Source organism: Triticum aestivum, chromosome 2B (genome assembly GCF_018294505.1).
Source record: "Triticum aestivum cultivar Chinese Spring chromosome 2B, IWGSC CS RefSeq v2.1, whole genome shotgun sequence".
Taxonomy (NCBI): Eukaryota; Viridiplantae; Streptophyta; class Magnoliopsida; order Poales; family Poaceae; genus Triticum; species Triticum aestivum.
Genome location: NC_057798.1, coordinates 122,716,925 through 122,729,877, shown reverse-complemented (window position 1 = coordinate 122,729,877; position 12,953 = coordinate 122,716,925). Strand labels below are relative to the sequence as shown.

Genomic DNA, 12,953 nt, shown 5'->3' with positions numbered 1-12,953 from the left:
GTTCATCCACCGTTGACCTCCTCTAGCCTCCACATACGACTGTTCATCCAGCCTCCACCGCGTGCTACTCCACCGGCTACTGTTCAACTAGCCCTCTCCACAGACTACTGTTCAAACCCCCCTCCACGGGCTACTGTTCATCCAGCCCTCCACCGGCTATTATTCAACCAGCCCTCCACGGGGTCGTCCTGTTCATCCAGCCCTCCACGGGGTCCTGTTCATCCATCCCCAACCGGCTCAAATCGGGGTCCTGTTCATCCAGAGGCAACACCACATGGTCCTGTTCATCCATCCCCACCGGGAACTGTTCATCCGAACTCCCCCCCCCCCCCAACAATGCTCACTGTTCATCAAGGAAAGGAGGCAGCAGGGTTCGATCGGCTTTAGTTAGCAGCAATAGCGAAGGAATCACTCGGGTTCAGTACCGTAGCTAGTGCAATCGCTCTGGTTCAGTTAGAGCCCAACGCCTCGCTCGGGTTCAGTTAGAGGCCAATGCCTCGCACACACACACGCGTACGTGTACGAGAGAAACATGCATCGCTCGGCCCCCGACCACCAACCGTAACCAGGAACTCCCCAAAGTTTTCCTCGCCCTCGCTTCTACCATGGTTTTTCCATCATGGACGGCCCAAAGAATGTCATGCAGTTGCGTCTCTGGCCCGCCCAGGATGAAAAACCCATTTTCTGTCATGATTTTTTGTTATAGAAGTAGGAGCCCACCACATCTATGATGATACTGGGTTTTGTCACAATTATCGTCATAGAAGTGTCATAAGTATGACAGGAAAATAATTCGTTCAGCCCAAAATGTCACGGATATGTCTTTTTTTGTAGTGTTATGTTGTGGTGTTCCAGATGGCGTGAGCTGTGAAACTATTCCACATTGTTTTAAATGAAGGCCAAACTCATAACTCAAATATTCTCGATCAGATCGTAGAAACTTTATTTTCTTGTTACGATGATTCTCCACTTCACTCTGAAATTCTTTGAACTTTTCAAATGTTTCAGACTTGTGTTTTATTAAGTAGATATACCCATATGTGCTCAAATCATCTGTGAAGGTCAGAAAATAACAATACCCGCCACGAGCATCAACACTCATTGGACCGCATACATCGGTATGTATTATTTCCAATAAGTCACTAGCTCATTCCATTGTTCCGGAGAATGGAGTTTTAGTCATCTTGCCCATAAGGCACAGTTCGCAAGCATCAAATGATTCATAATCAAGTGATTCCAAAAGTCCATCTTTATGGAGTTTCTTTATACGCTTTACACCGATATGACCCAAACGGCAGTGCCACAAATAAGTTGCACTATCATTATCAACTTTGCATCTTTTGGCATCAATACTATGAATATGTGTATTACCACGATCGAGATTCAATAAACCATTAACATTGGGTGTATGACCATGAAGGTTTTATTCATGTAAACAGAATAACAATTATTCTTTGTCTTAAATGAATAAGTGTATTGCAATTAACATGGTCTAATCATATTCATGCTCAACGCAAACACCAAATAACATTTATTTAGGTTCAGCACTAATCCCAAAAGTATAGGGAATGCTCGATGATGATCATATCAATCTTGGAACCACTTCCAACAAACATCATCACTTCATCCTCAACTAGTCTCTATTTATTCTGCAACTCCTGTTTTGAGTTACTAATCTTAGCAACCGAACAAGTATCAAATACCCCGGGATTACTACGAGCACTAGTAAGGTACACATCAATAATATGTATATGAAATATACCTTTGTTCACTTTGCCATCCTTCTTATCCGCCAAATATTTGGGGCACTTCCACTTCCAGTGACCATTTCCTTTGCAGAGAAGCACTCAGTTTTCAGGCTTAGGTCCAGCTTTGGGCTTCTTCATGGGAGTGAAAACTTGCTTGCCATTCTTCTTGAAGTTCCCTTTCTTTCCCTTTTCCCTTTTCTTGAAACTAATGGTCTTGTTTAATCATCAACACTTAATGCTCTTTCTTGACTTCTACCTTCGTCGATTTCAGCATCACGAAGAGCTCGGGAATCGTTTTTGTCATCCCTTGCATACTATAGTGCATCACGAAGTTCCAGTAACTTGGTGATGGTGACTAGAGAACTCTATCAATCACTATCTTATCTGGAAGATTAACTCCCACTTGATTCAAGTGATTGTAGTACCCAGACATTCTGAGCACATGCTCACTAGTTGACCAAGTCTCCTCCATCTTTTAGGCAAAGTACTTGTCAGAGGTCTCATACCTCTTGACATGGGCATGAGTCTGAAATACCAATTTCAGTTCTTGGAACATATCATATGCTTCGTGACATTTCAAAAAACATTTTTTAAGTCCCGATTCTAAGTCGTAAAGCATCATGCACTAAACTATCAAGTAGTCATCATATTGAGCTAGCCAGACGTTCATAACGTCTGCATCTGCTCTTACAATAGGTTTGTCACCTAGCAGTGCATCAAAGACATAATAATTCTGTGCAGCAATGAGGATACACCTCGGATCATGGACCCAGTCTGCATCATTGCTACTAACATCTTTCAACTTAGTTTTCTCTAGGAACATATAAAAAATATAGGGAAGCTATAACACGAGCTATTGATCTACAACATAATTGGCAAAATAACTATCAGGACTAAGTTCATGATAAATTAAAGATCAATTAATCATATTACTTAAGAACTCCCACTTAGATAGACATCCCTCTATTCATCTAAATGATCACGTGATCCAAATCAACTAAACCATGTCCGATCATCACATGAGATGGAGTAGTTTTCAATGGTGAACATCACTATGTTGATCATATCTACTATATGATTCATGTTCGACCTTTCGGTCTCAGTGTTCCGAGGCCATATCTGCATATGCTAGGCTCGTCAAGTTTAACCCAAGTATTCTGTGTGTGCAAAACTGGCTTGCACCCATTGTATGTGAACATAGAGCTTATCACACTCAATCATCACGTGGTGTCTCGGCATGAAGAACTATCACAACAGTGCATATTGAGGGAAAACACTTATACCTTGAAATTTTAGTAAGGGATCATCTTATAATGCTACCGCGAACTAAGCAAAATAAGAATATAAAAGATGAACATCACATGCAATCAAAATATGTGACATGATATGGCCATCATCATCTTGTGCCTTTGATCTCCATCTCCAAAGTACCATCATGATCTCCATCATCACCGGCATGACACCATGATCTCCATCATCTTGATCTTTATCAACGTGTCATCACATGGTCGTCTCGCCAACTATTTCTTTTGCAACTATTGCTATCGCATAGTGATAAAGTAAAGCAATTATATGGTGCTTGCATCTTATGCAATAAGGAGACAACCATAAGGCTCCTGCCAGTTGCCGATAACTTTAACAAAACATGATCATCTCATACAACACATCATGTCTTGACCATATCACATCACAACATGCCCTGCAAAAACAAGTTAGACGTCCTCTACTTTGTTGTTACAAGTTTTACGTGGCTGCTATGGGCTTCTAGCAAGAACCTTTCTTACCTACGCATCAAAACCAAAATGATTTTTCATCAAGTGTGTCGTTTTAACCTTCAACAAGGACCGGCCATAGTCAAACTCGATTCAACTAAAGTTGGAGAAACAGACACCCGCCAGCCACCTGTGTGCAAAAGCACGTCAGTAGAACCAGTCTCATGAATGCGGTCATGTAATGTCGGTCCGGGACGCTTCATTCAACAATACCGCTGAATCAAAGTAAGACGTTGGTGGTAAGAAGTATGACTATTATCGCCCACAACTCTTTGTGTTCTACTCGTGCATATATCATCTATGCATAGACCTGGCTCGGATGCCACTGTTGGGGAACGCAGTAATTTCAAAACAAGATCTATCTATCTGATGCATAGCAACGAGAGGGGAGAGTGTGTCCACATACCCTCGTATACCGAAAGCGGAGGCGTTTCGAAAGCGGTTCATGTAGTCGGACTTCTTCGTGATCCAACCGATCAAGTACCTAATGTATGGCACCTCCGCGTTTAGCACATGTTCAGCTCGATGACGTCCCTCATGCTCTTGATCTAATTGAGGACGAGGGTGAGTTCCGTCATCATGACGGCATGGCGACGGTGATGATGATGCTACTGGCGCAGGGCTTCGCCTAAGCACTACGATGGTATGATCGAGATGTGTAACTGTGGAGGGGGCGCCGCACACGGTTAAGAGAAACTTGTGTGTTCTAGGGTGCCCCCTGCCCCCGTATATAAAGGAGCAAGGGGAGGCCGACCGGCCCTCCTTGGCGCGCCCCATCAAGGGGAGTCCTACTAGGACTACTAGTGCTAGTAGGATTCCACCAAGAGGGGGAGAGGGGGAAGGAAGGAGAGGGAGAGGGAGAAGGAAAGGGGGTACCGCCCCCTCCTAGTCCAATTAGGACCAAGGGGGAGGGGGCGCGTGGCCTGCCCTGTCCGCCCCTCTCACTCTCCACTAAGGCCCATGTGGCCCATTAGTTCCCCCGGGGGGTTCCGATAACCCTCCGACACTCCGGTTTTATCCGAAACTTCTCCGGAACACTTCCGGTGTCCGAATATAGCCGTCCAATATATCAATCTTTATGTCTCGACTATTTTGAGACTCCTCGTCATGTACTTGATCTCATCTGGGACTCCGAACAAACTTCGGTCATCAAAACACATAACTCATAATACTAATCGTCATCGAACGTTAAGCGTGAGGACCCTACGGGTTCGAGAATATGTAGACATGACCAAGACACATCTCCAGTCAATAACCAATAGCGGAACCCGGATGCTCATATTGGCTCCTACATATTCTACGAAGATCTTTATCTGTCAAACCACATAACAACATACATTTTCCCTTTGTCATCAGTATGTTACTTGCCCGAGATTCGATCGTCGGTATCATCATACCTAGTTCAATCTCATTACCGGCAAGTCTCTTTACTCATTTCGTAATACTTCATCCCGCAACTAACTCATTAGTCACATTGCTTGCAAGGCTTATAGTGATGAGCATTACCGGGAGGGCCCAGAGATACCTCTCCGAAACACGGAGTGACAAATCCTAATCTTGATCTATGCCAACCCAACAAACACCTTCGGAGACACCTGTAGAGCATCTTTATAATCACCCTTTTACGTTGTGATGTTTGATAGCACACAAGGTGTTCCTCCGGTATTCGGGAGTTACATAATCTCATAGTCTGAGGAACATGTATAAGTCATGAAGAAAGCAGTAGTAATGAAACTGTAACGATCATAATGCTAAGCTAACGGATGGGTCATGTCCATCACATCATTCTCCTAATGATGTGATCCCATTCATCAAATGACAACACATGTCTATGGTTAGGAAACATAACCATCTTTGATTAACGAGCTAGTCTAGTAGAGGCATACTAGGGACACTATGTTTTTTCTATGTATTCACACATGTACTAAGTTTCCGGTTAATACAATTCTAGCATGAATAATAAACATTTATCATGATATAAGGAAATAAATAATAACTTTATTATTTCCTCTAGGGCATATTTCCTTCATAGGAATCATGATCGCCCTCATTGGGCATAGTGCCATCGATGGGGTCATTGTCAGCGTTATAGCCCGCGTCCTAGTCATTGGCGCCATCCGAGGTATCGCCGTTATCGATTGTGTCGCCGTTACCAGTGGCCTCTTGGCTAGCATCGCCAATGCTCATGTCTTTATTATGGCGTCACCAACGCTGACATGGGGTGGCTCCTCCCCTTTCTCCTCCCTTTTATCCTTGAGTATCTACCATGTAGACGTCGAAGGTAGAGGTGGTTTCCCAGTTCTTGGTATAATCGGATGTTAGAGGTGACGTTGTATATGACATATTGTCGACGTCCTCTTCCATGTCAATGTTCTCCTCAAAGGCATAGTACAACACGTGGTTAAATCTTTGATCGTGGCGACTAAGTGGGTGGTAGGTGGGGCGAGAAATTCCACACCTCGAATCTAGATCTGATCTGATCATGGTCCCAGTTTGCCCGTTCGAGATCCTAAGATCTCGGATCTGGCATAGCATCTCGTCAAAGGTAAGAAGGTCGGTTTCGCTTGTCTTTCGACAGCAGGTGGTGCCGAGCTGGACTATAGACGAGGTGGCGCAAAAGGTTTCCTAAGGGTTTTTAAATGATATGGTCAATGTCTAGGACGATGAGGGAGTGTTCGAATTCGGGATCGAGGTTCGATCTGTGAGTGCAGCTATACCGAGGGCCTGTTCGAGATCGAATCTGAGGCGTAGGCGACGACATCCATGGGATGATCTGACATCTGGCCTAAAGAGGTGATCTTGTCATGGCGATTTGTGGCATTTTCCAGGTTGTCGAGCCAGATGGCTTGGTCCAGAGGGAAACCCTCTATCTGCCTAAACAACATGGTGTGTTGGCGAGCAGTGTGATGTCGACGAAGACAAAGAGTTGGCCGGGGATGAAGATGTCCTCGTAGCCAATGTTGTTGTCAATCCATAGATCCTCCATCGAGCTCATATGATCACCTAGCGGGACCTGCATGGGCCACCAATGTCGGTGCTAAAACCGATAGATCTCAGATAGGGGGTCCCAAGCTTGGGGATCAGAGCTAGATTGTAACAGGGAGAGTAGGGACACGATATTCTACCCAGGTTCGGGCCCTTTTGATGAGGTAAAACCCTACGTCATGCTTCCTATATATTGATTGCAATGGGGTACAAGTATGCCCGTCTCTACGGACTAAACCCCACGGCTTATATAGAGGCCGAGGGTACCTAGGGGTTTACAAATGGATGGTTACAATCTTTATAGATAAGCATGCCGGTTTAAGTACGCTTGAAGTGAACATCAAGTCTTCCGAAGATCTACGTCTTGATCACGCCACAAGCCAGGGCCGACACGACCATGCTAACAATCTTCAATGGGTCCTCAGCTTGGGCCATCACTGACGGGGCGACGTGGCAAGCACCCCCTAATTCAGGACACAAACAAAGAGACACACCCGTACCATATTGACGCTTGCCCAGATCTAACACCTGCTAGCTGACACATCGACACCATTAGGTTCACCCAATAGACCTGGCTACCCAGATCCATGTGATCACGCCCTCACAAGCATGTCGCTGGTGTTGGAGCAAACACCACTGGGACTAGGAGGAAGTTCAGGGGCTTATTTCCCAGCTGTGATGTTGTTGCCACCTCAACATCTCCACTGGGACACGCGAAAAGAGAGTACACATCAAATGAGGAGCAGGGGTCTTTGCCGAAGACGCCTAGTCCCCTAGAGTCGCCACCTCCCCTAAATAGCTAGGGTTTCTTTGCCTCACGTCATGCTGTCGTCGGTCCATGTCGTCTCCGGCGGTCTTAGGGCCATGGGAGTGGAGTGGATCCCTGCCCTTGCCGGTGGGAGGGCTCCGCTTTTTATATATTTCTTTGAGTTTTGTTAGAGTATGTGTCCTGCTCAGGAAGACGAGACAACGGAGGCTCCCTGAAAATGGAATAAGGTTCTCCCCGCCTAGGCCCCGTTCTAGTGGTGCTTCTAGCATCGTCGGTGGGCGTGTGGTGTGTCTCCAGCAAATCTGTCTTTGGTAGATTTGCTCGGATCTATTCGTCGTTCGTCTTTGTTCTTGTATCTTCAGGTTCGATTCTTTTGATCTACGCTACTCCTCGTCGGCGGTTGTTGTTGTTCTGTTGCGCTAGTCCTATGGGGCCTTAGCACGACGACTTCCCGGCGAGGCAGGGGCGATGACAGCGGCGTACCTTCAACTCGCTTCAGTGCTTATAGTCGTCGCTAGGTGGTCTACAGATTTAGATGCAGTTTTTGTTATTTCTAGTATTCGTTGTACTATCATGATTGAAGGTGAATAAATCGGAAAAAAATTCAGAAAAAAAGAGAGTTCTTTGCCGGAGAAAAAAAAGAGGTCTTTGCCGGAGAAGATATAGAAACCAAACGCACGTTTCGAACCGCGGCGGCAGTTTTAACCGTTGCTCATGCCTGAGTGCCCCGCCCGGTGGATAGTCCGTATTTCAGTTGGCCCCGAGCCAAAACCGAGGCTGGTGGATGATTTCCATCCCGAAAGCAGTCTCAGGCTCTGCTCTCGCGTGTAAAACATGACAAGAAATGGAACCATGGAGGACGGGCGTGGAACAAATGAGACATCCACCTCAGGCCACTGTACCAGAGCTGACACTCCAGCGACCCTCTGCTTGTGACGAGTGACGCCCTCTTGCAACGACGGCCGTTCGACTGATTCCATTCATCACGAAAGCGAAGCATCACAGGTTCATATGCCTTCGGTCGGAGCTGCCCGCACCACCGTGATACTGATATGCAATCCATACAGCTTGTCTCCAACGTCTATGGCGCAGAAAGATTTTCAGACTTTGCAGACTCAATCGAATGGATTCCTGCAGAATTCGCGTCAAAGTACACACTGCTCTAGTCGACGCAAATATCGAACAGAGCATATTCTTCCAGAATGGCATTCCCCCAAACAGACACAGACGAAATGCTTAAGAGCCAATGATTCATTACTTACATGTCCACAAAAAAAAAATCCATTACTTACATGCCCAAGGCGTTAGACTCCTAACACATCATCACACAGGCCGTGTGGATACAACTGACAATAATTTACATACATAGGAAGTACCTCACATACATAAAGAGCCTCCCCGGCGAGCAGCTCGGAGCGTTCATAAGCTCGCGGCAGCCGGCGCCCGGGGCTCCAGAAATGTCTACAGCACCAGCAGCACCCCACTGATGAACAACCGGCAATGTCTACAGCACTAGCAGCACCCCACTGCCGAACAATTGGTAATGTCTACAGCACTAGCAGTACCCAACTGATGAACAATTGGCGCAGCGCCGAGCCGAGCACAGGGTCACTTTACGTGGGAATCGTATACCTCGAAAACAGATTCGGGGATCACCGTGGGCAACTTATCTATGTACATGAAGAGACGCCTCAGGTTCTCTCTTCGGACCGTCGCCATGTCGACGATGTCCCTGTTATCCGTGTATATCCAGAGGTCGGCGGAGTTGACCCTCTTGAGGCTGTCGCGGCAGAACGGACAGGACTGGGATCTTGATCTCCTACAGGGAGGGAGACCACACTTAGAACAATAGGTCTAAAGAAACCGAATGGATCATGTAGAAAGTTGATTGTCAGACTGTGACATGTTCAGAGCCAAATACAATTAAGTGTGTTTCTTTTTAAAGCTGATTCTTATTTCAATTCAATGAATGCTCAAGCTACTCTGTCCTAATACAGCAAAGGAGGTGTAACTAATCCTGGATTAAGTTTTCATTATGTGAGAAATGAGCTCACACCAAATCTAGTCATTGTGCACACCGTTTGAAATCCTGAGGCCTGGTATTGCTTCCGATTCCATGTTAAGATACCATGTCCACTTAATTCCCGTTTCTACTTTATATACCAAAGTATAATATTCTGATTAATTAATCATACAAAACAATAATTATAAGGAGCATGTAAGCCAGCTCAAAGCAAATATATATTCTTTCTAAAGAAAGCAAATATCCAGTCAACAAGGTGACTTTAAATAGGGTGGGGTTCCATTAGAATTAGATGCCCACATAGCCTCCTATGAAGACCAAAGAGCAAGCTCATAAAAGATGACCTAGTAGCATGATAACGACATAATCAAGCTGACCACAGCAGTTTGAAAGGTAAAATATTCATTAGCCCTTGGTATCATGCTTTAGGATCAATATTCCACGAAGATAAATGATTTCGTGAAAGCACAAAAGGACCCAATTATTTCCTAGGTGACCATGTTGATGTCTGTTTTTCAGATTGATTGTCAAATTACAAGTTGGCAATGCAGCCACCTTAATTATGAATCCTGAGGACCTATCATTTCATCTTGATCATGCATAAGTGTTTTATTATCAAGGGCAAAAGCCAAATATTTTCTGATACTGAATTTTGCTCGACAATACAGAGAGAAGAGAAAAGATAGGTACCAGTCACGGTAGCATTTAATGCACATAGCATGGCTACAAGTTGGAAGGACAACTTTGTTGTTTATTTCCATACATATGCCACACTCTTCCTCTATATTATCATCAATCTCTGAGATCACCCTTTTGTGATCCTCCTCTCGTCTTCTATACCTCTCTATACAAATCGCTTTTTGTTTCCTGTCCTCCACCTCATTAATTCCTTCATGTAATTGCGCCAGAGAAGGGTAAATTACAGCTGCCAAAAAATAATGAAAAATAGAAACATAATGAACAAACCAGTCAAAGAAAATAAATGCGTGAAACAGTTGCAGAAAGCAATTATACTGTACCATAGAATTCCCTAATGCTCGCTTTCCTTTCATGAGTGGACATGGTGGTTGTCCCATCAGCATAAACCTGCAGATTTAAGAATATAATGATGTTAATCATGGCCGCAATTCAACAACAACAAAATAATAGCAGAAAGAAACCTAACTATGATACTTGAGTACCTTGTAAATGAGAATTCTCAACAGCCCAAGAGCACCAGCAAGGTTGCAGTCTGTCCACTGCACAAGAAAAAGGAAAAGGTGTGCAGCCGGACAGTATGACATCCTCATCTGAAGACAGGCACCATCATATTCCCTTCGGAATTCAGAAGCACTGCAGTTTTTACCAAAAAAATAAATTATTGAGCAATGCATTATTGATGCAAGAAGAGAATAAACAAACTATACTAAAATCTCAAGTTACACAAAAAAATCACAATTCTGTTCATTACATTTCATGGTCTTACAGATAAGGCAAAGCTGATCATGAAAGCACAAGAAATTAGGATAATCATGATATCCCTACAAAAAAGACCACTCCAGAACTTCATTGACCAACTTCATCAGAGAATAGCAAGTTTTGTTTCCGAATTAAGGCAGCAAATGTGTTGTTAATGGCCAGCAATGACATCAAAGCATAGAATATTTCTGTGGTTGATCGTGCTAACACATATGTGTGTGTAGGGAACACCATATCAAAAAACAAAAAAAGAAAGGGCACTGCTCCTGGTGATTTCCTCAAATAAACTGCTTGCCATGTTGCTCTCCATAGTAAGAAAAAAGTAGTTTAATACTTACATTCTTAAATCATTTCAGTTGCATCATATGAGGTATAGGAACATGGTTAAAGTTGGAACCAAAGTTAGCAGTCTCTATACTCAATATTAAAGAATACCATTAGTGGTCAATATTTTAGAGATTACAACTAAATTCTGAAAACTAAGCCTTGTACACAAGTGCCTGCCTAAGGCAACAGTAGCCTATTTCAGTTGGAGGCCCACAGGAGTCGAAAGCATTCCTACACCACGTGTTAAAATGGTACTACATGATAAACGTATTATTGTTTCCTGACCAGGTTCTAAAGCTGTAGGGAACCCTTACTAGTGAATTCATCCAGAGAAACTGATGGTGTGGATAGTAAACAAAGCATGATAACTAGATCCATGATGCGTAATTGTGTAGCGAGTTGGCGAAATGATATTGTGGACAACAATTTCCCTGAAGATATCCGGAAAAAATTTCAATGGTGATAATGATGAAGAAGCCACCACCACATTGTCACTCGAGAAGAATTGCATCGTACACCAACAAAGAGGGATTTCATGACGAGAGCTCAGAAAGTGCTGTTCCTATATTCCACTAGTGCTTCAAGGCCAATGATGGTGGCTTCGGTCAGAAGGCAGTACATTTGTCAGACACGTGTCAATGAAATAAGCTGCGTTTCAGTCCTTCACAGCAACCCAAGTATAATTATACCCAATATAAAAAACTAAAGCGATAAGTATATGCAGTCAATCAAAATTGGAGCAGTAATCCTGGAGTGTCAGGACTCAAAACTGGAAGCATACATATACTTATAGCATAATAATCAAATTAACCAACCAAGGTGTGTACGGCAACGATAATAATCTGCAAATAAGCTCTCCAGGAGGAGGATTAAACGGAGACCGCAACGGATTAATTGCGATACAGGCCAAAAATACCGCATGACATTTGCGCGGACATAGCAGCAGCACGAACAGGCCAATCCACTCCGAACCTAGATCAACACGGTAGAAGGCTCCGGTAACAGCGCAACACTCCACCCAGCTCAAATGAAAGGCCAATCAAACAACAGAATTTGTATACAGGAGCAGCAGGAAGGAAGGTGCGGGGGGGGGGGGGGGGGGGGGGGGGGGGGGGGGGGGGAGCTCACATCGAGTTGGCGTGCTGGATGTCGGCCTCGAGCAGCTTGAGCGAGTCCCGGAACGACCTGCCCATGGGTAGTAGGAGGAGCGGCACCAGTACTACTACTCCAGCGCCGCGCCGCCGCGACCATCCAAATCCCCAACCCCAGCCCCTCCGCGCCAAGCCACCAACCGCTATCCCCTTCCGCTCCGCGCCTCCAACTCCACACCCAAACCCTAGAGCCTCTCGATCCGCGCAGTTACTCCCCCGAGGTTTTAGTCCAGCTCCGGCGCGGGTGAGCTCGGCGAGCGGCGGTGGGGAGTGCGGCGAGGAGGCCGGGCAGGTTTAAAGCTCACGCGGCCGCGCCCCCCGTCGCTTTCGGCGCCCCCTGGTGCCTTGCGTGCACGGGAGGAAGGAGGGTACAGCGACGGTGGTGGCACGCTGACGGGTGGGGCAAGGGCCGGGCCGGTCTCGCCTGTCAGGGGGCGTGGGTACATGGGGGCGAGGGCAGCCGGGGATGCGGGCTCGGCCAGGAGGGTTGACACGTACGTTTCTGGAAGGTGCGGATGCCCGGCTGAAGTTGCACAGCCCGTGACACAGCGGAAGCACACGTACAACGGCACCGAGCCATCCGTGCCTGGTCGACTGGTCGTGTTTGGCTTGGTTCAGGTGAAGCAGAGCTGGGTCAGAAATTAACTTGCCAGGTGGGGTGTAGTCCATGAGCTGTGCTTAAGATCACCCCAGTAGCTCAATAATTTGATGCCCCAGGAC

At 45.5% G+C, this 12,953-nt stretch overlaps 1 protein-coding gene across 1 annotated transcript; it reads right to left on the bottom strand.

Moving 5' to 3' along the window:
* Window positions 1-8,482: 8,482 nt before the first annotated feature.
* Window positions 8,483-12,709, bottom strand: LOC123043842 (E3 ubiquitin-protein ligase AIRP2). Its single transcript, XM_044466433.1, has 5 exons — window positions 12,211-12,709; window positions 10,479-10,629; window positions 10,317-10,383; window positions 9,988-10,222; window positions 8,483-9,093 (listed from the first exon to the last, which is right to left on the bottom strand). Exons 1-5 carry the CDS (start codon window positions 12,273-12,275, stop codon window positions 8,883-8,885), a joined length of 729 nt encoding a protein of 242 aa, XP_044322368.1. The 5' UTR covers window positions 12,276-12,709; the 3' UTR covers window positions 8,483-8,882.
* Between the last annotated feature and the right edge of the window lie 244 nt (window positions 12,710-12,953).

Bases quoted from the DNA above. Each gene is read 5' to 3' on its own strand.
- LOC123043842 (XM_044466433.1), bottom strand. From the start codon at position 12,275: ATGGGCAGGTCGTTCCGGGACTCGCTCAAGCTGCTCGAGGCCGACATC. The intron at 10,384-10,478 runs GTACTCAAGTAT...TTAAATCTGCAG, and splicing joins TGAGAATTCTCATTTACAAG to GTTTATGCTGATGGGACAAC. The intron at 9,094-9,987 runs GTACCTATCTTT...CCCTCCCTGTAG, and splicing joins ATTAAATGCTACCGTGACTG to GAGATCAAGATCCCAGTCCT.